Below are 25,402 nucleotides of genomic sequence, written 5' to 3'. Positions count from 1 at the left end.
CTTCATCGATCTTGAATTCTTCTACGCTCAGATCAGAGCCTGCTTCTTGTTAAAGGACCCGAGAAGCCACGCGAGCGCAAGCCCTATGGCTACTGGGCAGGATGGCATCCGTGGTACAGCATCCAGGGATATCAGACTGGTCTGACACTTGCTTGCGCCCGCAACCCCTCCTGCGGCAGTCATATCTGTTTTTTCGAATTTTCATCAAGATCTATAGATTGTCAAGTATTGATTCTTGGACATTGCAGAACACACTGGCTACACCGAATGCTTCGCAAGTGCGAGGTAAGATGTTTGTTTACGTTTTTCCCTTTAGGGAAGGTGATTTATGTCAGCAACTGTTGCCTGAAAGAAGCCGATGTTGGCCTCAGGCAGTGAAAATGACGACAGAGGCCACGCCAGGACTACACAGCTGTTTTCCCTGGAGCTGAGAATTGCGCTGGTAATACATGGGGCCTCTAGTCTCTGTCTGGAGATTATAGTACTTTATTCATGACCGTTCACTACGAATCACCTGAACCTGAAGCTACGTCAATTGTCAAGAAAATGGAGAGTGTGGCTCCATTTCAACGTGTGGCCCCTCGATAGCCCGGTATAGTGTAGCGTAGACGAGAGCCCGTGTTGATGTTGCGGTCAAGCGGTTGGGGGACGATGGTTCGAGCGTGGTGGGTCCGTCGTAATCTTCGAGGTCAACGGGGCACTCAGGAGCCACGGAGTCCGTATGCGAGGATGGCCTCATTGAGAGGACGACCATCATGTGTGAGGTTGTCAGAGACAATCTAGGAAGCATCTCTTATCATAAGTAAGCAGCCACGGGCATCGAGGGTTGGACCTCAAGTCGTCGGGATAGTGGAATGCCCCATGATCCGGCCATGAGATGCGGGACCATGATCAGGGTGGCACTCAACACTCGCAAGCCTTGAGTCACGGTCCACTCAAGAGGTTTCTTGAAAAAGACCAAGGCAAGAACGGTGTAGAGACGAAAACTGCGAGAGGACATCATAAGTGGGAGGTCCATTTTTGATTCTTGAGGCGGCTCTTAGAAGAACGAATCCCCAGGAACGTGACTCGCACTCGTTGATTGGATCGTATTCCGCCTCAAGATTCCCATCCTTCTCCTCCATCTGTCTTGAGACTTGAGCCTTCCGTCCTCCGTGGAGGATTTCCCTTGTTTCTCTTCTGCTTTGCCTTCGCGGTAGTCAGGCACTACCCCCGTCCTACTCCGCTCCCCGCCAACCTGTCCTCTCGGCCCCATTCCCAGGCATTCATCTCCCCTCCCCTACTCCTATGCCGCGTCGATAGCCCAGGACCTCCTCGAAACAACTCTTCTGCCCCTTCAAGGCATGAACCACAACATGTCCTCCTTCCAAACTCCCCCCTCAAGGATATCAGGGCCAGTCTGCACCGCGCCACCTCCCCGCGTACAACCCTGTCGCCCCTGTGACCGCGCCCGCGGGGACTTTCCTCCCCGGGACCAAGGTCCAGGTGGGCAGTCACCGTGTCGTGGTTGAGAAATACTTGTCTGAAGGTGGCTTTGCTCATGTCTACGTCGTACGGCTGCCACAGCCGATTAATGGCACGCCGACTGCGGTTCTGAAGCGTGTCGCCGTACCTGATAAGTCGGCACTCGCGAGCATGCGCACCGAGGTAGAGACGATGAAGAAACTCAAAGGTCATCGACATATCGTCAAATATTTTGATTCGCATGCGTCGCAGCTGAACGGGGGCGGATACGAGGTGTTCTTGCTGATGGAATTTTGCGGGGGGTGGTCTGATTGACTTCATGAACACCCGGCTTCAGAACCGTTTGACGGAGCCTGAGGTCATCAAAATATTCTCGGATGTCGCCGAGGGTGTGGCCTGCATGCACTATCTCAAGCCGCCCTTGCTGCATCGGGACCTGAAAGTGGAGAATGTCTTGATCTCACGTTCCGGAGGCTCATCTGTTTACAAGCTGTGTGATTTTGGCTCTACGGCGCCTCCTCGTCCAGCTGCTACGTCTGCTGCGGAAGGCCGACTCATTGAAGATGACGTACAGCGACACACGACTCTGCAGTACCGCAGTCCGGAGATGATCGACGTGTATCGCAAACAACCAATTGACGAGAAGAGCGATATATGGGCACTCGGTGTGCTACTGTACAAACTATGCTACTACACGACTCCATTTGAAGAAGTTGGACAGATGGCGATTCTTAATGCGAGCTTCAAATTCCCATCCTACCCCCAATTTTCGGATCGATTGAAGAAGTTGATTGGTATGTACAGTGGATGATATGCATGCCATTGGATGTTTATGTCTAACTGTTTCCCCAGCCTCAATGCTCAAAGAGAACCCTCAGAAGCGCCCGAATATATACGAGGTGGTTCAGGAAGTGTGTAAAATGCAGGGCAAAGAAGTCCCCATTCGAGACGTTCGTCCTAACACGCTTCTAATGCCCTGTGTCAAAATAACTGATCGTGAACTAGATTTACTCCAACCGGTCTGTGTCCGAAGCGCGAAAATTCCAAGAGCTTCCGCCTACGCCAACGGAAGCTCCCAAGGCTGGAGCCACTTTCTCGCCCCCTATGCAAGAGACCGCAATCATTCCCGAAATCGCACCAATGCGAAGAGGACGTCCTGGAAAATCCCAGTCATCCACGCATAGCTCAGCCAGGCCGAGTCCTCCTCCGTACAGGGGTGACACCAAGAGCTCGGCCAGTGACCCGTTCGCAGCTCTGGATGGAGATTCTCGCAGCAAGACTGCGGAAGAGCTTTCACAGCGGTTTCCGTCGCTGGACCAGTTCAATATTTTGCATGAGAAGGGCGACAAGTTCGACTTTGAGCCGGCCCAGGAGGCCAAATCGGAAGACGAGGATCTGTCGCAAAGACTTACCAATGCTCTGGCGGATGATGCCTTCCGACAGGCTTCGCCTGAGCGGCGGGGTGTTCGGCAGTCTCAAACGTCGCCTGTGCGCCCACAGACCCCTCGAGAAACCAGCATCAAGCCAACGGCGCCGCTGTACCAACCTACCCCCAAGCGGCCCACCATGATCTCCACAGGGACCATGACATCGCCTGCACAAACTCCGCGCTTGCAGGAACCGAAGATTTCTAGTCGTCCAATCTACCGATTTCCGCCATCAGATGAGCAGCGACCTTCGAGCCAGCGATGGGCCGAAGATGAGAGGAACAAGGAGCCGTCGCCTCCATCGTCTGGGTTAAGAACGGAAGTCAGTACGCGCATATCATCTGATAGATTCTCAAACCAGTCGAGCTCAGCACGAACCTCCATGGAAACACTGCGACGGCCGTCTGGGTTAGAGAGCGAGCCCATGGGGCGATCCAAATCCGCCATCCCAAAGGCCCGCCCTGTCTCCGTCCACGCCGGACCTCGGTACGATTTGTCGCACAATGAGCACTCGCGCTCCTCGCTAGACTTGTCTGTGCAATATGAGGATGGTGCACCGTTGCGAACAGTGCGCACGGAGGTAGAACGTGAAGATCAGCAGAGCAAAATCTCTGAACTTGATTATCTTCGCGCTAAGGAAGAAGAAGAAAGTAACCGCAAGCGTGAGAAACGCTCCAGCACTGGCGCTAAGCATTCTAAGCGCAGCAGTCTTTCCTCGCTTTCATTTTCAGGAGGCAGAAACCTCCTTGCGGGTCGGTTTGGCGAGGCGTTTCGCCGCTTCGAAAGCAGCAACCCGGATAAGCCCTCGACTTCCTCAGCCGAAGATCCACCACAACTGCAAAAGGCCCTTGTTAGTGACTCGGAGGCCTATGAGGAAGCCAACGCGAGTCCTACGCAATTTGTATACGCCGACTTAGACGATGTCGCTCGCGACGATATCCCACCCGAAATGCGTCGCGAGCTAGAGCGCCGCCGACTCTCCCAGGAGGAGAAGCGAGTTGCCACTGCTGCCGCTGAGTACCGGCGCAGGGTCGCCGAGAAAGAAGGTGGAAGAGCAGGCCCGGATCGGTCTCGAGCCATCCAGAACAGGGTGCAAACACTGCTCGGCGAGTCAAATAAGCCACCACATCCTCCCAAGACCGCCTCCGGCTACGGGAAATACACTGATACATCTGCTTTGCCGGCAAAGCAAAACGACGTGCAAGCTCCCACCCCCGAAAAATTGCCCATCTCGCGCACACCGGGCCCCATTTATGGCACTCGCGAAGGGAATGCAGTTCTATTAGACCGCTTGGAAGGAGCCAGCGCCCCTGCGGCGCTCCCACAACCCACTGTCTCCAGCTCCGCTGGGTATATGACTACTACCTCTCGCCCAGCTGGTCGCCCCACAGCCCCTCCGAAGCCCAAGAACCTGAGGGTAGGAACTGGGGACACCTCCCGACCTGGCACTGGCCACGAACCCAGCTCATCAACACAAGCGACGCCCAGTGGGGAAGATTGGGAGGCCAACTTCAGCCGTCGTTTCCCGAGTCTCTCAGGCTTGGAGATGGAGACAGAGATTGAGATTCCCAAGTACGCCAAGTTGCGGACTCGGGAAGTGTAGAGCATTTGAGAGCATTTGTTATGCTGTCAAGCTGTTTTTAGCGTGTATCGTTTGTGGAAGGGACCTTGAGGGTCCCTCGTTGGAGGTTGTACATATATCTCGAAAGACTTGCATTGCGGTCTTGTTGGGTTGATGTGAGTGTGGTTATAGACTTGTTTATTGATTTATCTCACAAGCAGTCAATATACCCCGTGGCAATTATTGAGAGAGTGATGTCAAAGCTTCAGTTCATTGCAACCTAGGACAACCTTCAAGATATCCGTAGGCACTTCTCAAATCAGCTCTCCCGCTGGAAACAAGCCCTGTTCAGCAACCCCAGGCATCATTTGGGTCAAGGTACAGATGTAATCCCTATGTCAATGAGGAAAGCAAGTATACCTACTGGGATATTTCTAAAGATCAATGGAAGACTATATTTGCCATCTTTGAAAGCATAGCCAGCCTTTGGGAGCGCTTGAGCTATGTAAGACATCACCAATGCTCGGCTAGTCTTTTCTATTTCCCCATTGTCACTGTTAATAGCTTTTTGCGAGGATTGGCCGTTCACAATATGTTTGTATTTGTGCACGAGACAATCGGGATGGGCTCGAGTGGCTCACTCTGACTCAAAAGGTAGATTTTGTGGGTCTGAGCAAACACGTCCGATCTGATGAATCATTTAGCTAGTGCAATCTTGGAATAGGCAATATCGGGTATTGACCTATAGAAGTAACAGCTTACGTGAGAGTGACAGATAAGCCGCAGTTCAGGTTTGCGAAGCATCTCACTCATCAGGCTGACGTAGGCACGTACTCGTGCAATGGCGCGCTCATTTTTGCTCGGTGATCAAAAGGCCGCGAGACGTGAGCACTGAAACGTAAGCGAAATCTATGAATTGCCAACTAGGATCCTGTATACGCCCCGGACTCTGGCCCTCAGCCTTCGTCTATTTAGATGTCTCGCTGGTTTTTGTTTCCTCATAGGTCTGACTTTCAGCGATTTTAAGATCGTTTTCTGACGGAACAGCGAACTGCTTACCAATATCCTCTAATTCCATGCGCTTTGTCTCAGGGATGAACAATAGTCCAAAGACGAGAGCCAAAAAAGAGATCGAGCCGTAGATAAACCCGAGCTTTCCACCTAGATAGACATGGCCTGGCGTGTCATGTACGGATAGGAGAAAGTCACTGCAAATCTATCAAAAGAGTTAGGGGGGGGTTTCATCGCATATCTCAGAAAGTGAATACCTACTCAGTAACCAATTTGATGGTATACGCGATTTGCAGCGTCATCTCCCGCAAAGGCGCCGAGGGAAGCTCTGCACCAATCACGTAGGTGAGGGGCGCCGCCCATCCGAGCGACTAACTGAAGCTGTATAGAAGTAATATAGCCACGATTCCCTTCTTGGCGTCGATGTTACTTGCATCGGTAGTTCCAAGGCCGCCTATTGTCATTAGGAAGGCTGTCTGCATGGTTGAGCAGACCGAGAATATGATTCTGTATTAATAAGCATTATGCTCTGTCAAAATAATAGAAGGGAACCTGTGCACTGACCTGCGTCCGACTTGATCAATGAGCATGGCCGAAATTATAACAGCTCTAATATCAACCGCATTGGTCCCGAGCGTGACACTGAACGGATTGATAGTGTTCAACTGTTTCACGAAGAGAGTTCCGTACTGCAACGCAAATACTTAACCAGTCGCTTGCTGGAAAAAGTTACAAGCGGCGACGACGAAAGTGCGCTGGCGGGTCTCCTTGGTGAAGAGATCTTTGAAACCGCGCTTCTGGAGCCGCTAAGATACCTTGTAGGCGAGAATATCAAACTCGTGGCGGAGCTTCTCCTCGGATATGTTTGGCTTAAGGCGTCTGAGAGCCTGGAATGCTTCCTCCGGACGATCTTAAAAGAGATCCCATCTCGGCGGCTTAACGATGAACCAGACCAAAAGAGAAACCACGGAGGGTATGATAAGGATAAGGCCGAAGGGTATTCTCTAGGCGTTGGTTGGGATATTTTCGGTTCCACGAGTAATGCCTGTCACGAAAAGGCCGCCGCACTTGATGCACCACGAATTTTGGCAGGGGCGAGCTCGCCAAGAGCGGTGGAAATTACGGCCATTTGCATACCAAGATAGATATCTAGGATCGATACCGTTGGTATTCCCGAACCATTGCAAATTGGGCAAAGGGATTACTCACAGTGCAAGGCTCTGCCAATTTGAATCTGAGTTTCTGTGGAAGAGCTGACTACGACAGATGCACTACCAAGAGCATATATACTCATAACGAAGATGCACATCCCACGTCCATAGGTGTTGCTCATATATCCATCAAGAAAGACACCTACAGAAAACGAGAGAATGTCAGCGATCAGTGCGAGTTGGATCGCAGAAAGAAAAGAAAAGTACCGAGAATCTGTCCGCCAGCTTTGCAACTATTATAAAGAGGTTTGAAAAGCGGCCTCAGCGCCCACTTGTCCTTTGCCGCATCAAAGTAACCAAACTAGTGCTCAAAAGAGTTCATAGCTTGACCCGTGGAAAAAGCCTGGTCACTAAAGCCATAAAAGAAATGCCAACAATACTAAGACACCAACAGAGAACATCAGCATAGGGCTGATATCCCTGCCCTTGAATGCCATGTTTGGGAAGGATCAAATGGCGGACCCAAGAGGATTTATCAATCAAATCTGATGGCAATCAGATATGATTAGGACGAGATAAAAAAAAAAATCAAACCGGGGAACATGGGAAGCTGCAGCCGAGTCATGGAACGATTTCCCCTCGGGCCCACTATAATTACGAAGTTCCTAGCTTCGAAGCCTTCCAGCCCTATGAGAAGACAAGCTTCGCGTAAGCTTTGCCGGCCTCTCGGCAAATTCCACTTCGCCATTTTGATTTCCTAGCCATTTGGCTCCACAATCGATACCAAAGAAACAGGCAACAGTGTTTCGTGCAATCCTGACTAGCAACTGTTCAAGTACAGGGGAGTCTCATGTCAACATACGAGCACTGCAAAATCAAGCTATACTTCTATTGGTATGCACACAAAGATCCATGGATGGCAAAAGTCAACTTTACCCCCACAAACCCAAATCTAATCCCAAAAGCTAGACATCAGTGGATGTCGGATCCAGCCCTGTAAATACTTTGTACAAGCGCTTACTGGCGGCGGGGCCCACACGAGCATCGGTAAGAGCGCCATTCTTGTTCGCCGATTTCTAGACCACTAATGTTAGCTGTGCCCAAGGAACGTCAGGGGGTAGTTAAGAGGGCAAGGAACAGCAGCAGTAGCAGACAAGGCACGTACTTTGACATCTTCTAGCATCGTGGGCCCATGGATGCGCATGCCCCTCACGAGATTGGTGACGCTGGGGTATTGGTTCGTGATCCCGTACGCCATTGAAGCCGTGACACGGTTCACTTCCTGAAGCATCTTCACGAACGTATCGAGCTTATCCTCGCCAGATTTGACCTGACCTACATCCATGCAGAATGCGGCGTCGTTGCCTTCCATGCGTTCGCGACGATACGGAATGGTGGAAATGTGTTCCGTGAAGTTCTTGATCCACTCGGCCGACTCAGCCGGTGCGTTGCTGTGATGAATAAGACAAGAGTGCGTTACCTGTAGGGCCAGAAGGGCGTCCTCAATCGTATCATCGTCGACGGGTGGAGTGGTCTCTGGTTTCTTCTTGGTCTTTTTATTGCGACCACGGGACGTGGTGGGGTCCTCCGTACTGAGGTTGCTCGTACTGTCGCAACACCTCAGCCTGGTACGCCCTATTACGAGAGTTTTGGTTCTTGCGCATCCAGACAGTCAAGCCTTCGATCAAGTAGATGACCGTATGATTTGGATAAGCACTTTTGAGTCGGAGAACGTGCAACTCTAAGGTGTCTCGATCCTCGCCATCTGGCGCTGGAATCACCATGTCAACAAAGTTTTGTGCGGGAACCAAACACAAGACATGTTTCTCTTCTTGAATGTGGAATGCGCATGGTTCCCAGTGACCTGCAGCTTCGTTGTATCTCGCGTTCCTTTTTCGGCGCCATTTGACCACATTAGAGATCGACCCCGGGACGAAATTGTGATCAACTCCCAGCCGCTTCATGAATTCGATCGTTTGGTTGCCAACGTTAGTGCCTTCCATGGAGCTGGCCATGTCTATGATCATCTCCGGCGTAGAATCTTTCTTATCTACCTTTGCCTTGTTCACCTCCGAAATGTCCGCTGCCAATTGCTTTTCCTTAGCCTTCTCTTCTTTGAGCTTCTGCTTTCGCTTCTTCTCCTGCTCCCGGTCCAACTCTTTTTGCACTTTGGCTTCAGCTCTTGCCCTAGCCCTGGCCTCTTTCACTTCGGGTGGGAGTTTCGTCGACTTCTTTGGAGCCCGTCGTGGCTCCACAGGTTCCTCCAATTCGACGCCGTCCGAGAAATCAGATAACGACATGCCTCCCACTGTGCCGGCTTGGGACTTCTGGGACCGAGATGTAGACTTTGGCCTTGATTTTGCGTTGTTTGCTCTCAGACCGGAAAGCAGCTTAGCAGTCTTACTAGAAAAGACGGTATTGGAGGTTGGCGGCTCTGGCTCGTCGTCAACATCAAGAATGTCCGAAAATCCCGGAAGTGCAAACGGATCGCTAAACTCCTCAATCGTGTCCTGTGTATTTCCGGGCCTACTAGGGTTTTTGTTGTTCTTAGAGGGTTTCAAGAAAGGATCGTTATCGTCGTCGTCATCAAGTGCAATCACATTATGATCCTCGTGAGTTGATTTCCGCGGTGTAGGTGGCTTGGGCTTAGATCCTGGCTGCGGGGCAGATGATGTGAAGACAATTGAATCTGATTCTTCTGTTTCGCGCCCAACTGGGCGTTTCAGCATGGCGGGGTTCGAAGGTGGGAGGCCAAAGTCATCATCGGAGAACAGCCATGACGGGCGTCGCTCTGGCGCGGCCATTTCGCGAGCCGTACTTGTCTGTCTGAGAGGCGACGGATTCTCGTTGCTGCGCCTCCGCTTTTTTGCAGGCTCGTCGAAGATGTCATCGTGATTGAAGAACGAAACGTCCAAAGAATCAGACGAAAATATCCCCAAATTGGAGAGTCGCGTGGGGATCTGACGCGACGGCCGCTGTACCGGCTGCAGTTGCGGCTGTGACCGTGACTCATCTGGCAGCGGCGGGTCTGAGGAGATCAGGTCAATAACATCGGGCATCTTGCCCAGGTGTAAAGCGACAGAAATTCGATGTGACGCGGAGACGAACGCGACGTCACGAAGTCAGGTGACCTTTGACGCGAATCTACAAGTTGAAGTCAAATTGACAGAATGAAAGGAGAAGTACTCCAGGGGGTATTTGGTGATCAAAATAGCTATATTACACTGCACGAAATAAGAATGCAGCAATCACTGCTAGGAAAGCGCCGGCAAGAGCCAGCAAGACCAGGACCTGCTGCCAACCGCGGAAGGGACGTCTCTCGGCTGTCAACATGGCCGAGATCTCCTCCTCCAGTCTGCCGCCCATGGCAGTGAGCGAAAATTCCTGCTCCGCTCTCGCCTTGCCAGCCTTAGCCATCCTTTGGACATCTTTTTGACTCAATCCGTACAGCACCTTGTCCATAACGGCTGTCCACTCTTCAATTGCGTGTGCATCACGGAGCCAGCCCGTTTCACCTTCGACAATTGTTTCCAAGGGACCACCGGTATTGGACGCTAGAACAGGAAGACCCGCGAGCATCGCCTCGACAGGTACGATCCCAAAATGTTCGTTAATTGGAGTGTAAAGAAGAAGCTTGGACTGTGCCAAGAGTGTGTTCTTGAAGGTAGTCGGGACTGAGAGGAGAAAGAGGACGTCAATGTTATCGGGGATAGCAAGCGCTGATGGGACCGTCTTCGCCGTTGCAATCTCAAGGCCGAAGCTCATCGCGAGATCCTGGAGCTCCTGGTGATATTGGACATTCTCTTGGACTCGATTGTCGTAACCGCCTTTGAAAGATCAGAAATGATACAGAAGTCACAATCACATATCTTTGACTTACCAGCGATCACCAAACGTGTCCCTTTCCTCTTTTCCGCGCCAAGTCCATTGTAAGCGCGAATCGCCAATGCCATATCCTTCTTGCGCTCGAAGCGATTGACACTCAGCAAAATCTTCTTCCCACCCCAGAGCGCCTCCGCGGGTTTGGTCTCCGGTGTCGCAAGACCAGTGTTCGTATCGACACACGGGTAGACGACCTCCACATCACCAAGCTTCTCAGTCCCAAACACCGATTTCACGACGCCTTTTGAGAAGTTGGAGTTCGCAACGACACGATCGGACGCACTCATCGCCCATCCCTCGAACCAATCAAATGGAAACCGGTATAGTAGCTTCGCAAGCCGGAGGAGAGAACCGCCTTCATTGCGGCGCGCGAGCAATTGATCGGGGAAGTGGCAGTAGAAGAGGATTCGTTGGGTCCGAGATTTTTGCGGCCGCGCAAAGGTCTTGATGATTGGTACGCAGGCGGGCAGCTGGTCAACAATGAAGATATCATCACGAACATCCTCCGATTGGTCCTTCAACTGACTTGGTTCATTGCGGGACTCGAGCTCTGTAAGAAGCGACCATGTTAAATGTAGCTGGCGCAGTGATGCCATGAGGATGTGTAGGCGACCGAAGACATGGGCAGGGAAGATGGTATTCCCACGAACACGGACGTCGAGGGTGCCATCGCGCGCCTCTTCGAAGCAGTGGGCCTTGTCGCGGTAAGAGGTGTAGATTGTCACACGGTGGCCGCGATTCTGCAGGGCCAGGGCGACATCAATAATCAATCGCTCAGCACCACCAATACCAAGATCAGGGTGAATGATCACGACATTGGAGGGCGCGAGACCCGACATGGTGCATGAGTAGACAACAATCGTCCACCGATTTACGACATTGTGTTGACTGCGATAAAAGACACGTGGGGTACGTCATCACATGACGAGGTGCCATTCCTATACAACCTGAGGCCTCAATTATCCTTGGCTCATTTACTGATCTATGGTTTATAAGAATCAGCGTGATCAACATTAAAAGCCGATGGACCTCTTTTTACTCTGGTTGTCCCATTATCATTGCTGTTTCCACTCGGATACCGGCACAGAACATATCTGCCGGGGGGGTATTCTCTAAGCCGGATTGACCCCGACGGTCACAATTCTACACTGCCGTCAGTGCATGCAATGTAGACACACCAAAGTGGCCGAGGGCGAGATTTCAGAATTCTTGTTTTTAAAAAGAACCATTCCATGGACACACGTACCATTACTACGTGAGAATCTGGGGCAATTGAATCAAAAAAAAAAGCTGCGGGGAACCCGAACCGCGACCATCCACTCCGCTCGACGGACAAAAGCCCCGTGAACGCTGTGAGGTTTTCGTTCTCTGCCAAGCAAAATTCCTTACATCGCTCTCTAATGCAAATCACCCACAGTCTGAAGAAATGGAAGACAAACGAAAGGGGCCCAAAGCCAGCATCCCGGGTGAACGCGAGGTCGCCCAGGCGCCATCATCTGAAGATGAGTTCCCAAAGCCAACAGTACTGTAAGTCCAATATCTGGAAAGACCAAAGATCAACACAATGCATAATTCAAAACTAAAACCACAATCTAGCCGCCAGGTGATTATCGTTGCAGCGGGCTTCATGACTATGTTTATGACCTGCGCCATCATCTTTACATACGGTGCATACCAAGCCATCTATGAAGAAATGGCCAAAGAATCCAACACCCCGTTCACGGGAACCTCATCCTCAGTTATCAGTCTAATTGGCACGCTATCGATAGCAATCATGTCGATGGGCGGACCCTTCATCATGACCTGGGCGAAAATCTACGGTCCCCAACCCGTCATCATGGCCGGTGGTATAGTCTTTGGACTAGGCTGCATTCTCGCCAGTTTAAGCGAGTATGTGTGGGAATTTGTTCTGACGCAGGGTCTTCTCGTCGGCCTGGGTACGTGTATGGCATACGTGCCGACGATGTCTGTGGCCCCAACGTGGTTCGATAAGCGCCGTGGTCTAGCGATGGGGATTGTGATTTCTGGCTCGGCGTGCGGAGCTATGATCTGGCCGCCTGTATTAAGAGCGATTACCTCGTCGCTCGGGTTCCGGAATGCGTTGCGGATCTCAGGTTGTTTGGTGGTATTGTTTGTGCCGTTGTCGGGATTCGCATTGAGATGGGAGCCGAACTTCAAGGCGAAGGTGCGTGGACAGGTTGCTGGGTTGTCGAGAACTACGGGGTGGCTCAAGGCGCCGCTGGTGAATTGGCAGGTGGCCAAGTCGGAGAAATTTGTCGCGCAGGCGCTGGGTTGTTTTTTGCAGTCGGCTGGATATTCGACGCCCTTGTTTTTTTACGCGGCGTTTGCGAGGTCGTTGGGTTATAGTGCTTCCATGGGGGATAACTTCATTACAATTAGCAATGCGTCGAACTTTGTATCGCGCATTGCTGTGGGTTATGCGGCGGATAAGCTTGGGAGGTTGAACGTGCTGTTTTTCACGACCATGATGAGTTCGGTAGCGGTGTTTGCGTTTTGGTTACCTGCGACTTATGCGGGAATGACCGTCTCTCAAAATTCAGCTGACGGCTTGTTTATTATGTTCACGATCGCCTATGGGTGCTTTGGTAGTGCCTATATTGCTTTGTTCCCTGCGAGCCTGATTGAGTTGTTCGGCGTCCAGCATTTCACTTCGGTGAACGGCGCTCTGTATCTCATTCGAGGTATTGGTGCGCTCGTTGGAACACCATTGACCGGACTGTTATTGCCCGGGCAATCAGCTCTGTCTGCTCCTTTCAACTACGAGAGAGCAACCATCACAGTTGGAGTGTTGCTCGTCGCAGCTAGCATGGCAACTCTGTGGGTGAGAATCACCGGCGCAGCAGGGAAAGCTTGGACATGGAAGCTGTGATATGACTTTGCGCGAGACATTTCGTTTTCATGTCTTTGCCATGTTTTTGAGCATAGCTACGTCTTTCAAATTCAAATAAAATTGTATCTCAATGGATTTACATAAATCGTTGAGCATGTAGGATAGGCATCCAGGTCGACCGGACCCGCTACTGAAAAGTCGGAAGAACAATTCTAAGGTTGCAGTCAATTACGGACAAAGGAGGTAAAGATGAAGAGACTTTCACAGGGGTAAACATTTGCACCAATCTGGAGAAGGCCAAGGGGAAAATGTACAGTGGAGAGTTCAAAAGAGATACCGAATCTCCGAGTCATCAAGGGGTTTGTTCGTGCTGTGGCAGGAGTAAGAAACCCAAGAATATGTGAAAAAAAGGAACTTGTGCATAACTGAATGGCTGTAGCGCAAATGGAGAAAGGCAAAAGAGGTATTGAAGAGTCGACAAAGGGTAACAAGCGTGTCATAATACAGGAGTTTTGGGGCAGTGCATGGGCGTAAAGTGAAAGAGAAAAAGGGTATGAAACAAGTAGCTAGAAAAAGTCAACAGACAAAAGTGTACAAATCGAGGGGAAACGGTAGCGACAGCGACACGCCTTTTGTGGAGAATTCGCAATTGATCACAGGTCTAGAAGCAATTGAGCGTGCTCTTCTTCTTCTTCTTGTTGAGGGCGTTCATCCGCTCTTCTAGCTGGGCGCGAGCGGCCTCGGCTTCTTTACGGGCACTGCGCTCCTCCTCAACGGCCTGGAGAGATAGTCGGGCAGAGTTGCGCTCTTTGCGGAGAGTAGTCAATTCGTCCTCAAATTGCCAAGCCTTCTTCTTCCAGGTCTCGCAGTCAGTCTTGACCTTGCTGCTTTGGGCCTCCAGATCGCCGAGTGCCTCTTCGAGGGTGGCGGTCAGCTGCTTCTCAGCGTAAAGGTGCTTCTCAATAGTGCGAATACGAGCTTCTTGGTCTTCGACAATCTGGGCATTGACAAGCTCCTTGCTAGCGTGGCGAGAGCTTGGTGGAGACACACTTCCGTTGGAAGCGATGGTTGGGAGAGGAGGAAGTGGAATGGCCGGGGGCGGCGATGGGAGAGATGCGGCGGAGGAGCTTTTGCGGAGGTTCGATGTCAACGAACTGCTACGGTCGTGGGAGCCATCTTGCCCTCCACTGTTCTTAAGTTGAAGTTCGAGTTGCTCGATCCGCATCTGATAAGTCTCAATCTCCGACTCGAGGGCGATGATCCTGGCCTTCGCATCCTCGAGGGCTTGATCACGTTCTTGCTGGATGACAGAGAGACGGTTATGGTGCTGATCAAAGCTGCTGGTGATTTGCTCCTCAAGCTCCTCGACCAAGCGGATACTCTTCTCCTTCTCGGCGGTGATCTCGTCCACCAAAGCTTCCTTCTTCTTCACCTGCTCATCCTTTTGACGCAGAGAATCCTCCAAGGTCGCAACCAAGAGAGCCAGCTCGTTGACCTTGGCGTCCTGGATGGAGCTCTTCTTCGCCAATTCCTCCACGTTTGCATATTCGAGTTGCTTGCGCAAATCCTCGTTGGTGTCCATCAGCTCCGCATACTTCTCGGAGAAGTGTTGCTTTTGGGCCAAAATGTCCTGGATCTGGTCTGCCATAGTCTCGGCAGTGACATCAGAGTTGAGAATAGTCGAGACTGCACTAAGTAGCTTCACCAATTCATCGCGAGACTCGGCAATGTCTTTTTGCAATGCAGTAATCGTCTTATCGTGCTCAGCATCCTTCTCGGCAAGAAGGGACTCCTGCTCAGCGTGAACAGCCGCCTTAGTGCGCGCCTCCAGCTCAGCTAGCTCTCGCTTGTGAGTATCTTGAAGCGAACTCAAGTCTGTCTTGTGTGCGTCAATGGCGGCCCTGTGAGTCGCGATCTCCTGCTCGAGCTCAGCAATGCGGGCGCTGTGGGTGTCAGCGGAATCGCTGCCAAAGTCCTTGGAAGTGAGCTGTGCAGAGTGCTGCTCTTTAGCCTCCGAATGAGACTTCTCAAGACCAGCAATCGTTGCAAGCTGAGCCGCAATAGTCGACTTGTGCTCATCGATGTCCTTCTTCAGGCCATCAACGAGCTCTTGCTGCTTGGCGCGCTCACTCTCGAGAGCCACTGCAGCGGCCCCTTTATCAGCCGAAGCATCGCCCGAAATCGCCCGCTCTGCGCGCATGGCCTCAACAGACGCGAGCGCACTTTCAAGCTCAATAAGGGTGGTGGTGAGTTGCTTCTCCGATGTTTGCACAGACTCCAAAGCGCTTTGATGCTTGCTCTTCCATTGGTCAAGCTCGCCTTGCAGGGCGTTAATCTTCTTGTCCTGCTCCTCAGCGCCAGCATCCATGGCCTTCGTAGCAATCTCCTGGGTCTTCAAAAGACTGTTCAGGTTCTCAATTGCAGCCAAGAGCTGGTTCTCGCGGGCCTCGTGAGCAGCGCGGAGCTCATTCATCTGGATCTCCTGGCCGACGACCTGGTCACGCAGTTGGGACACCATAGCCATGTCCATAGAAGATGCGCCTTGCATACTGGATCGTTCGCGAGTGAGACCGGAGATAATGGTGGCTTTCATCTCCATCTCTTTCTTCACCGCCTGGTTCTCGGCCTCCAGCGACTGGAGGCGCTCCATGCGAGTTGACAATTCGTGCATGGTGGCATCCAGATGAATCTCAAAGTTATGAAGAATTTCGGGACGGCTGGCGAGCTCCTCGTTCGCCAGATTGCGTAATGCGGTAAGCGAACGGTGAGCGCGGTCGACGCCAGAAAGGAGATTCTGACTAGTCATACGGCGAATCACCTTGAAACCAGGAGTGGTGGGAGAGCTAGTCCTCGTGCGATGGACCTCAGCTTCTGCCTTGAGCTTCTCAACAATGCCAAGGATAGCCTCGTGCTCACTTTGAAGTTCGGCATATTTCTGGGTCATACGATCGGCGCTTTCCTGGTGTCCAGCAAGGGCCTTGCGCATCTGCTCGATGTCCTCATTAGACTGGACAGGAGTAGAGGAAGCAACAGGGGTGATGGGAGTCTCTGCCTGAATTTCAGAGGAGTCGTGCAATACAGCTGATTCCCCGGCCGAGGACAATTCCGAGGAGAGCGACTGCGAGAATGAGTGTTGTGCTCCAGACCTCGTATTCAGAGCGATGCCTTGGTCTAAAAAAGACACGGGTCGGGAAGCAGTGTTCTGGGTATCAAGAGCCGGGTGGTAGGCCTCATCCACTTTGTCCTGTCGTAACTCGGCCAGGGCTTTCAACGCTTCTTCGTATTTGGCCTCGAGGGTTTCAAATTCATTAAGAGTAGTCTCGTGGTTCATACGTAGGTCGAAGAGCTCCTGGGTAACAGTCTCAAGTTTGTCGGCAACAAACTTGGACTGGGCCGGGCTGTGAAGCGGTTCTTCATACATAGCTTGAGATCGCCGAGCCTCAAGCTTGCTGGTAACATTCTGCAGCACCTGCAGATCATCACCAGGTCCACCAGTAGCTTTCTCGGCAACTTCGATAACCTCATCTTCCTCTTCTGGGATCGGCTCTCCGAAGTCTTCGTCCGTTTCAGGGATGGCGGTCTCCGTGGCTTCGTTCAGGACATCCAAGGAGGGAGTGTGTCGGTGGAATTGCGGGGGCCTGATGGGAGTCGGGGAAGATGGATCAACTCCATTGGTGCCATCGTGGTCGTCGCCATTTTGGCGACGCTGGTCCAGGTCATGGAGTAGGTGGTCAAGAGTCCCAAGGCCTCGTTGGCGCTGAATGACATGCTCCAGACGGAGGACCTCGCGCTGCATCAGCTCCATATCCTGATCGGCCTCGGCAAGTCGGTCTTCTAATGTGGAAATGTATTCCTCACAGCCCGTCTCGTTCTCGCGAGCACGGCTAAGCTCCTTGCGCAGCTCGGTCACAATAGCCGCATGCTTTCTCTTCGCCGGTAGACGCACCGTCAAGTTTTGACTCCAGCTCGTGTAGGTAAGTCTCATTGCTGGCGTCGCGATCCAGCAGTTTCTGCACACGAGCTTGGAGTTGCTGGTTAACTGCCTCGACGTAAGCGCACTTAGTCTCACGCTCCAACAGGGTGCTCTCCGAGGTGGCCAGGGACGAGCGGGTGTCAGACAAGGAAGCCTCAAGGCTTTGAATAGTCTTTTCATATTCAATGACCACCTGCTCCACAGACTCCGCAAACGACTTTGATCGCTGCATTCGCTCAATAGAGCTCACACCCACTTCAGCAGCCGCATCGTCCGTGACACTATTGGCCGTCTCAGAGTCATTGGCGAGCGTCGAGATCAGCTTCGTATGACGTTGGCTGAGAGCATTATAGCTCTCCTGAGCATCCAATAGCTGGTTCTGAAGCTTGATTTCGCGTTCGTTCTTGCGCTCATTGCGCTCAGCGGAAGAGGCGTCGCGGCGTTCTAAGCCTTCGGAGTTGCGGATCTGCTGTCGGAGAAAGGCCACTTCGGCCTTGAGTCGTTCAATCAAGGCTTGCTTATCGCCTTCATCGGCCACCTGCTGGATTCGTGGTTTACTCTGGATCGCTCGAGCTCGCTGAGCATACTGAACAGTGTTGAGAGTTTCACTCAGATGAAACTCGGCAGGGGTCACACAAGCAATCATATATGTAATGGCATTACCGCCCAGAGAATCTTGAAGCAGACGAGTGAGTCTCGAGTCACGGTAAGAGACGTGTGAACCGGACTGTCGGGATGAGAGTTGCGAAATGACTTTGCCGAGTGCTGCAAGACCGGCGTTGATAGAAATACCCTCACGTGCGCGCTCACCGGAAGCTCCGGTGTTTTTTCATACGTTCGCTACCTGCCAAATCCACGAAGTGCAGCTTGCTATCAACGGTAAATGAGTCGCCGCCCGAGAACGAGTCCACAGGCATGGACATGCGCTTTTCTTTGGGGAAGAAGCTGCCGGGCCGGAAGATTTACGCTGGACAAGGTTCAAGCTGAAGACTGCATGGGAACGAGATGACTTGGCATTGATGGCGGTCGAGTCGGTCTGACGAATGGCAGAACCAAAGTTCAGGGCCCCAACCAGGTCCTCGTAGGAGTTGATGTTGACTTGATGGAGACCGGTCAAAAGGATGCGTCCCTTGGTATCTTCGCGGATGGTAACACTACCGCGATCGCTGATTGGGGTGGAGTCGGGAAGCAGCAAATCCCGAAGCTGCTCGTTGTAAATCTGGGGAAAGAATGTCAGATCTTCCGCCACAGCTATCTGAGACTCTGCATACCTCAACGTAGGTCGCCTTCATTTGCCAGTTCTTTTCGGCGCCTTGTTTGTTGAAACTAGATGCCGAGCTCATAGAGTATCTCTGGGGTGTTCGAAGACCAGTCGAGGTCGACCCATTGCGGTTGTGTTTGACGCCGTCTAGCTTATCAAACAAGGCCTGAGCAGCGCGGGGATGATACCTTGTTATTGCAGACCGCGATTAGGTCAAAATCTTTTAGCAAGATTGAGCGGGTAAAACTCACCATTCGCCTCGGAATGACCCTGCTCGTTGGGGCCAGCCGTGCCCATGGTATATGATTTTCCCGCACCGGACTGGCCGTAGGCGAGAATGGAAACATTGTATCCTTGCACAAACGAGTTGACACTGTCGCTCAGGTATTCCCAAATTCCATCCTGATCCACAGTCTCAGGGAAAACGCGATCGAAAACAAAGAGTTTGCGGCCCTGGGGAACATCCACGGCCAAGCTAGTCGGGGCTGTGACGTGAACCATGGATCGTTGAAATCGCTGGGGAATTAATTCGTAACCGGGGTCAGTGGGCTTTAGGGGTGGTCGCACTCGAACAGCTATTGCGCCAGTCAGTAGTCCATCTTTGCTCATTCAATGAACAGGCATAGCGATATGTATGTCCCGTCGGACGGTATCCCGGCATGCGCGCATCCAACCCGTCCGGATGTATTGGGAAAGGAACCACGTACCGACTTTGACTGCGGTCTTGCCATCTTCATCAGAGGCTCGGCTGCCACCTTGTCTGCTGCTCATACTCAATCGACTATTGCTGCGCGGCGTGCGCATCACCGCGCTGATGGGTCGCGGGGCAGGCCCCGAGGGCGACGCTGGCGGTGAGACGGTCATCTCCCTAGGAGAAACCACGCCTGGTGGGAGAAAGGACGATGATCAGGGAAAGCGAGGGATGGTTGAGAAGCGCATGTGTGATGGCGAAGCAATTGTCTAGAATTGTGGAGAGCGCGATAGTCAGTTTTCTCGGACCCCTTTTAATTTTATTTTTTTAATTTTTTTTTCCACCCTTCTTTTCCTTTCGCGGGTAAAGTGATAGGTCACAACACCGATAAGGGAATCCCATTGCACATACCTGGAGATCGATGACTCTCCGACAAGTCAAGCGGTGATGACAATGAGGTTCCAGGGGAAAAAAAGGGAGAACAACGTCCGGAGTAGAGCCCGTGCACCCTAAGCCCGAGTTTGGCTTAGCAGCGACTAAGATGAAGGAGCATTCGGTGCTGTTCTCAGTGGAACCCAATGGGGCCCATGGGCCAAGCGAGGGGCTCAGGGGCCCTTTTTGACTACTTTTTGACTACTTGTGCCCTCCTTTTGGTTGTCTCTGATTCTATCGGTCCACGCTTTGTTGAACCTATCAATTTTTGTCAATTATCCGTGCCATTTGGTCTCGGACAATATTCCATCTTTTCGAACTCTCCACGCGTTCCAACCGCTTACTCACACCCAGCCGTTTTAATCGTTCGTTTCAGATTGGACGGATTTAGGTTATCAAGAGTGGATCAATCAAATGGAATTGTGGTCTCCGCTACAACATACCCTGTCGGTTTTGTACTTCACTTGCCAGGTCGCGAAGGGCTTGCGAACGTCGATCGTTGCCTGTGGATGGAGGCAGTCAGAACGGGGTTGCTCGAAAATAGCAATTTCTCCTGAGACCCACCCGGGACTGATTCAGTGCTCGTCTAACCCACGTCGATATGGCCTAGATTCCCCTGTCGTCGAGGGGTGGGCACATCAAAAAGGGGGTCCGATGTCCCACATGGCCCAAAAATTGCGGTACATTGTACCTTGGAAGCTGTGCGCCCCAGATCTCATGGTGATCCTCTCCAGCTTAAGGATCCGACATACCGACAGCCGAACGTGAGTTCATGCATGATGTATGTACGGAGTCAAATGTCTGAGATGAGTAATATTCCGGCCTATCATCTGCAACCCGGTAGATGCCTTGCGACCCGGCTCGACAATCCAGGACCTGTGCCGTATAGGGCGTAGGAATTGAAGTAACAATCGCAACTCTCCACGACTCCACTTCTAAATACTCCGGACTCGTCTCACGCGCGAATATCTAATGGACTTAAGGCTCATCAAACGTATGGCTCTTCTCGTGACTTACAAAGACGGTGAACTGTTTCATACTTCAACCACACCTTGAACTTGAATCTATTACTATGGTGCAATTCCAGCTCGCCCACTGCTTAATTCTAGATGCCCGCTCTAGCGTCTTGTGTCGCCACAAAATGCTCCACTCCAGCCCGGCCAGCTAGCGGATCTAATACGGTTCGATTCGAATGCCGAGACTTGCCCATCGAGCCATTCTCGAATTCCTTGGCGGTCCGGGCCCGCCAGTTCGTAATCATTTTCTAAAAGATGTTTTCTGGCTGGTGCGTATTAACTCTATTTTCAATTAAAAGCGTCCCTATTGAAACGAATCATTGAAAAAGAAGATCAGGTAAAATAAGTTTAAGATTGAGGTGAGGACGGAGCGAAGGCTCCATGTACCTCTGGCGATGTGGGGCTCGATCGAAGGCCACATTCTTTCAGTTCTCCCATACTTCGAAGATCTCGCCACCTTGAGCCTAAAAGTATGTGTGCAACACGCGATTTTTCGGCCCTTTTTGCTGCTATGACTCTGAATCTTACCGCTCGAATAAGCATCAAGTGCCTGCGTACTCATTCTTCGTTTCATCAATTTCACACATCATTCTTCAATATTCCATTGTGATCCGCTTCTCATGTACTGCGTGGGGTGGCTACTCCATGCATGAACCTATGGAATTTAATTCGATCACTCCAACCCAAATCAACCGAATGCCTCAATTTGGTCCCAGCTATGCATGTTCCTCAACCAGCATCTCCTCCACCCACTTCATTCGAATACCCATCAAGCGCCACGGAATGCGGAAGCAATTACATCCTAAAATCTCATTCAGAAGGAATAGAGTTTACAGCTCATGTGTCTCGCCAGTAGAAAGCGGGCCCATCTTCACCATCATGGTAAGAACTTCATACAAAACATCGGCAGCCGCCCTGCAGCCCGTTAGCCAAGCTCCGCCACATTCCTTCCACATTCTGATATGAAAGTATAAAATCACTTACATAGTTGAGAGCTCAGCATTGGTGTCGTAAGCCGGAGCGACTTCGACAATATCTGCGCCAATGAAATTCAACCCGTCAAGGCCGCGAATGATGGCCCGTAGCTCGCGTGTAGACCAGCCGCCGGTCTCGGGGGTTCCAGTGGCTGGGGCGACTTTTGCAATGCGCTATGAGTAAACGAAACCCCGAAAAGGTATGGTGAGTCACTTACAAGCTGGATCCAGAGTGTCGATATCGATGGAGAGATAGACCGGGTGTTCAGTTCCAACACGGTCCCGAATCTTCTTGATGATACCATCCGTACCTATATCAGCCGTGTTAGTTGGTCACAACGAGAAGATACAAAGCTCTACCAATTGTATCAATCTCACGAGCCTCGACAATCTCGAATCCACAATATCCATCATTTTCATAGTCCGAAGGACCGGACAAGGTCGTGCGAATACCAGCGTGAATGTTGGTGTCGTTTCTCAACAGGCCCTCCATAGCCGCATGGTAGAAGTAAGTACCGTGGTTGATAGCAGCAACCTGGCTCGGAGAACCACCGAAGACTTTGGGTTTCCAAGTGTCCCTGGACATCAAAATCATCAGTCACCGTAGCACACAGCTAAAGTTCATCATAACTCACAAATGACTATCGAAATGAATCACTGTCACAAGGCCATAAGCCTTGTTGATGCTCCGCAGCAGAGGCAACGTGATGGTATGGTCTCCTCCCAAAGTAATGACGCGAGGCAGCGTCTTGCCAGCCCGTGAAAGGCCAACCTTGTCTGCGTTGGTGAAAGGTTTACGCATGAGAATACTGTTATGTCCTTCCTCGATCTGTTGAATCGCCCAAGTGTTATCGTAGGATGTCACGGGAACATCACCGCAGTCCATGATTCTGAGATCGCTGGTGAAGGGGTTCGATTCGAGGGGTACATTGTAACCGCCACTATCGTTCAAGAGTCAGTATGAATCATGGACGCTACCATGACAGTTATACAAGCGTTGAGCTTAGTTGACACATACTAGAGATTGAGGCGACGAGAGCCTTGTCTGATCCCACTTGGTCCGAAACGTGCACCGGGCCGGTAGGAAGTACCAGTATCGAAGGGAGCACCTGTAAATAAATAAGCTCTATGCGCAATAGGTAGGTCATAGATTCGATGTGGTTACCTAGGAAGGCAATGTCGTATCTCTCGGATTCGCTCGAGAGGCATGGAAAGTAAGGCAGACGACCAAAAGTTGAGATACCGGAGAACACTGAATCAGCCTAGACACGTTGAAAGAATGATCAGCGTTTCGTCGGTGGATGGTGGCGGTCCGTTTCACACTTGTGTGCCTCCATCACCAGGAAGGGTGTTATACCACAGCCCTTGGTGTGGCCCAGCCAAAGGGGTCTGGCTGTGGTCTCCATGCGCCACTACCAGGCTCGAGAGAGCAAGGAAGCCAAGAGTAGAAGTAATCATTGCAGTCGGTCCGATACTTGATGGAAGGTTCAAGAGGATCAAATCAACTACCGGCTTACTTTGAGCTATATGTAATTATTTCTCTCAGACTCAATTCAGATTTTGCAAGAGAATTTCAGATGCAGGAAGGAAATCTTTGTCCCTCGTACGACCTCAGGATTGCATCATTTCAAAGGCCTAATATCTCCCCACTCCCTCCAACATCCAAATCCGGCGATTGACTGATGATCACAGAACCTAAAGTATTTGACGAAAGATACAAATACCCAAATACCAACAGTCTTGCAAATTTACACCGCGCGAGCGTTGTGGGGTTGATATGCTGCTCTATCTTACTTCCCAATCGAGAACCCCCGCGAGAATCGCACATGGCGGGGAATAACTGATAGGATGCACGTCATATATAAGAATAGCCTGAAACTCAATTCAACTTACGAAAAGGGAAGGAACGGGAGAAGCTCTGAGCAAGTCTCGGGGATAAGATAGCATGTATTTTGGTGTGTTGTTCGTGGCTTATCGGTGCTCCTTCGTGACGAACCATCTTTCAGTCTTTTATCAGTACGCTAAGACCCAGAAGCGGAGTACACGTTGTAGATCACGACAAACCGATCGGTACATTAAATGGCACAAGAATTACACGATACGGAAGATGATACGCAGCCACAGCATTTGATTAGCGTTCGGGTAAATGAGTCGAGAATGCTCTCTTCTATGCATCTTGAACTTGGTTGGCCAAACTATGCCAACCACTAACAGGCGCGCAGTTTGTCTACATTCGTCCGCGTATGTCCTACATCATTCATTATCATATAGCTAGAGTCGTACAGACGTCAAACATAAAATATTCGAAGTTTGCAATGAAGGAAAGAAGAGTGAAGAATAGACTCGATTTATGAAACACTAAGCATAGATATGTCAAATGAAAAACAAATACGAATCATCTGAACTCTCATATGAAACAGAGACGGCCTGGAGGTGGAAAAGCAAGGATAGATGCCTAATGTCCAGCCTTGGCCGACATTATGCTTTCTTCTCGGACTTCATCGTGAAGGGACAGAACGCAGGAGTTGCCCGGTGATTATCACTGAAATTAGTGGGAAACCTTCGATCCAGGTCTCTTTTTTGAGCATCGAATTTTGCTTTCTCGTCCGCTGTTCTAAGCTGGATGGACTCCTGGTAGCTGATTTTCGGATCAAGAAAGAATGTTTCCATGAACCACATGAATGTTCCAATCACAAAAATGATAATTCTTGCTAGAATAGGGTTGACTGGGCGAATTCGGTGCGCCTTCAAAGTTTGTGGAAGCGAAAGACTAATGGGAAATGCTCGACCCAGAGAGCGAAGACTAGCTGGGAAGAACCGATATGCAAATTGATCCGATAAAGCTTCAGCAATCAGATGACCTTTCTCTGTTTGGTCCAAGTGATTTTTCTCAACATTTTCACAGAACTGATACATGGCGTTCCAGTCCTCAGGGAATTCTGTGAGAGGTAAGTAACCATTCTTCGAGAGGTTTTCCAGGGACTTCGACGGAAAACAGGTGGGACATCTCTTTCCAGAACCGATGGGCTGCAATCTTCTGCTTCTCACTGAAGCCAGAAAGACGTAGTCTTCGTCGAAGCCGATGCACCGAGATGGCAGAGAAGCATAAAAAATATGTATAGTCAATCGCGTGGGTAAAGTTTCCAGGATATTTTTTTGCGTAGTACGCGTGTCGCTTGTTGATCGCATGAGTGGATTTCTTAGTCTCAGCATGATGTGGTCCGTAAACCAACCATACAGAGTTATGATATTATGTTTCGTTGACCCTGTCGGTAGCGCGATTGAGGACTTTGCCTCCGTCATCACGCCAGACGACATCAGCCCCCCCCGTCGTTAGCGATGAAGTTTGGAAACGTTAAGGCATAGATCAGGTTTTGAATGAAGTCGCCGCCACCAGTGTACTCGATCGACAGTCTCCAAATCTTTTGATAATCTTTCTCAGGATCTGAAACTTCAATCTCTTGCTTGACCTACTTATAGGGTTTCTTCATGGAAAGCGGCATTGACATGTTTCCAGACATGAAGGATCATGAGCACACAGTCCAGTCGGTTGAAGACTCTGTCAATCATATATGTGTAGAAAAACTGAGTCCTCGAAGAATGACGAAATCAGAGGAATAAATTGGGGTGAATACATTTGGGCGATCCGGTTTCTTCTTAAATGCGCGTTTTGCAAAATTCATAGAACTGGAAGTCCAGGAATACATC

General features: G+C 50.9%; 7 protein-coding genes across 7 annotated transcripts; 2 read left to right on the top strand and 5 right to left on the bottom strand.

The window, feature by feature from the left end:
* Positions 1-267: 267 nt before the first annotated feature.
* Positions 268-4,494, top strand: N7477_003765 (putative serine/threonine protein kinase; the record flags this gene model as incomplete). The annotated part of the gene is made up of 5 exons (XM_056965428.1): positions 268-285; positions 1,393-1,737; positions 1,802-2,258; positions 2,317-2,414; positions 2,470-4,494. 5 exons carry the CDS (start codon positions 268-270, stop codon positions 4,492-4,494), a joined length of 2,943 nt encoding a protein of 980 aa, XP_056825381.1.
* Positions 4,495-5,419: 925 nt separating this feature from the next.
* Positions 5,420-5,945, bottom strand: N7477_003764 (general substrate transporter; the record flags this gene model as incomplete). The annotated part of the gene is made up of 3 exons (XM_056965427.1): positions 5,420-5,668; positions 5,733-5,834; positions 5,868-5,945. The coding sequence occupies 3 exons, from the start codon at positions 5,943-5,945 to the stop codon at positions 5,420-5,422; spliced, it is 429 nt and encodes a 142-aa protein (XP_056825380.1).
* A 1,634-nt stretch (positions 5,946-7,579) lies between these two features.
* Positions 7,580-9,673, bottom strand: N7477_003763 (uncharacterized protein; the record flags this gene model as incomplete). Its single annotated transcript, XM_056965426.1, has 3 exons — positions 7,580-7,690; positions 7,780-8,206; positions 8,247-9,673. The coding sequence occupies 3 exons, from the start codon at positions 9,671-9,673 to the stop codon at positions 7,580-7,582; spliced, it is 1,965 nt and encodes a 654-aa protein (XP_056825379.1).
* A 160-nt stretch (positions 9,674-9,833) lies between these two features.
* On the bottom strand, positions 9,834-11,335 carry N7477_003762 (GDP-Man:Man(1)GlcNAc(2)-PP-dolichol alpha-1,3-mannosyltransferase; the record flags this gene model as incomplete). The annotated part of the gene is made up of 2 exons (XM_056965425.1): positions 9,834-10,441; positions 10,495-11,335. The coding sequence occupies 2 exons, from the start codon at positions 11,333-11,335 to the stop codon at positions 9,834-9,836; spliced, it is 1,449 nt and encodes a 482-aa protein (XP_056825378.1).
* Positions 11,336-11,922: 587 nt separating this feature from the next.
* On the top strand, positions 11,923-13,386 carry N7477_003761 (uncharacterized protein; the record flags this gene model as incomplete). Its single annotated transcript, XM_056965424.1, has 2 exons — positions 11,923-12,023; positions 12,093-13,386. 2 exons carry the CDS (start codon positions 11,923-11,925, stop codon positions 13,384-13,386), a joined length of 1,395 nt encoding a protein of 464 aa, XP_056825377.1.
* A 622-nt stretch (positions 13,387-14,008) lies between these two features.
* N7477_003760 (uncharacterized protein) lies at positions 14,009-19,445 on the bottom strand (the record flags this gene model as incomplete). Its single annotated transcript, XM_056965423.1, has 6 exons — positions 14,009-17,357; positions 17,407-18,136; positions 18,287-18,539; positions 18,592-18,728; positions 18,833-19,156; positions 19,289-19,445. 6 exons carry the CDS (start codon positions 19,443-19,445, stop codon positions 14,009-14,011), a joined length of 4,950 nt encoding a protein of 1,649 aa, XP_056825376.1.
* Positions 19,446-21,550: 2,105 nt separating this feature from the next.
* Positions 21,551-23,152, bottom strand: N7477_003759 (agmatinase; the record flags this gene model as incomplete). The annotated part of the gene is made up of 8 exons (XM_056965422.1): positions 21,551-21,635; positions 21,705-21,855; positions 21,913-22,005; positions 22,055-22,272; positions 22,330-22,635; positions 22,713-22,803; positions 22,860-22,956; positions 23,018-23,152. The coding sequence occupies 8 exons, from the start codon at positions 23,150-23,152 to the stop codon at positions 21,551-21,553; spliced, it is 1,176 nt and encodes a 391-aa protein (XP_056825375.1).
* Between the last annotated feature and the right edge of the window lie 2,250 nt (positions 23,153-25,402).

This window comes from Penicillium maclennaniae (assembly GCF_028827695.1).
Source record: "Penicillium maclennaniae strain IBT 15551 chromosome Unknown utg000003l:1.0-5670915.0:1.0-5674809.0, whole genome shotgun sequence".
In the NCBI taxonomy this organism is placed as follows: Eukaryota; Fungi; Ascomycota; class Eurotiomycetes; order Eurotiales; family Aspergillaceae; genus Penicillium; species Penicillium maclennaniae.
This window is presented reverse-complemented; position numbering and strand designations above follow the sequence as displayed.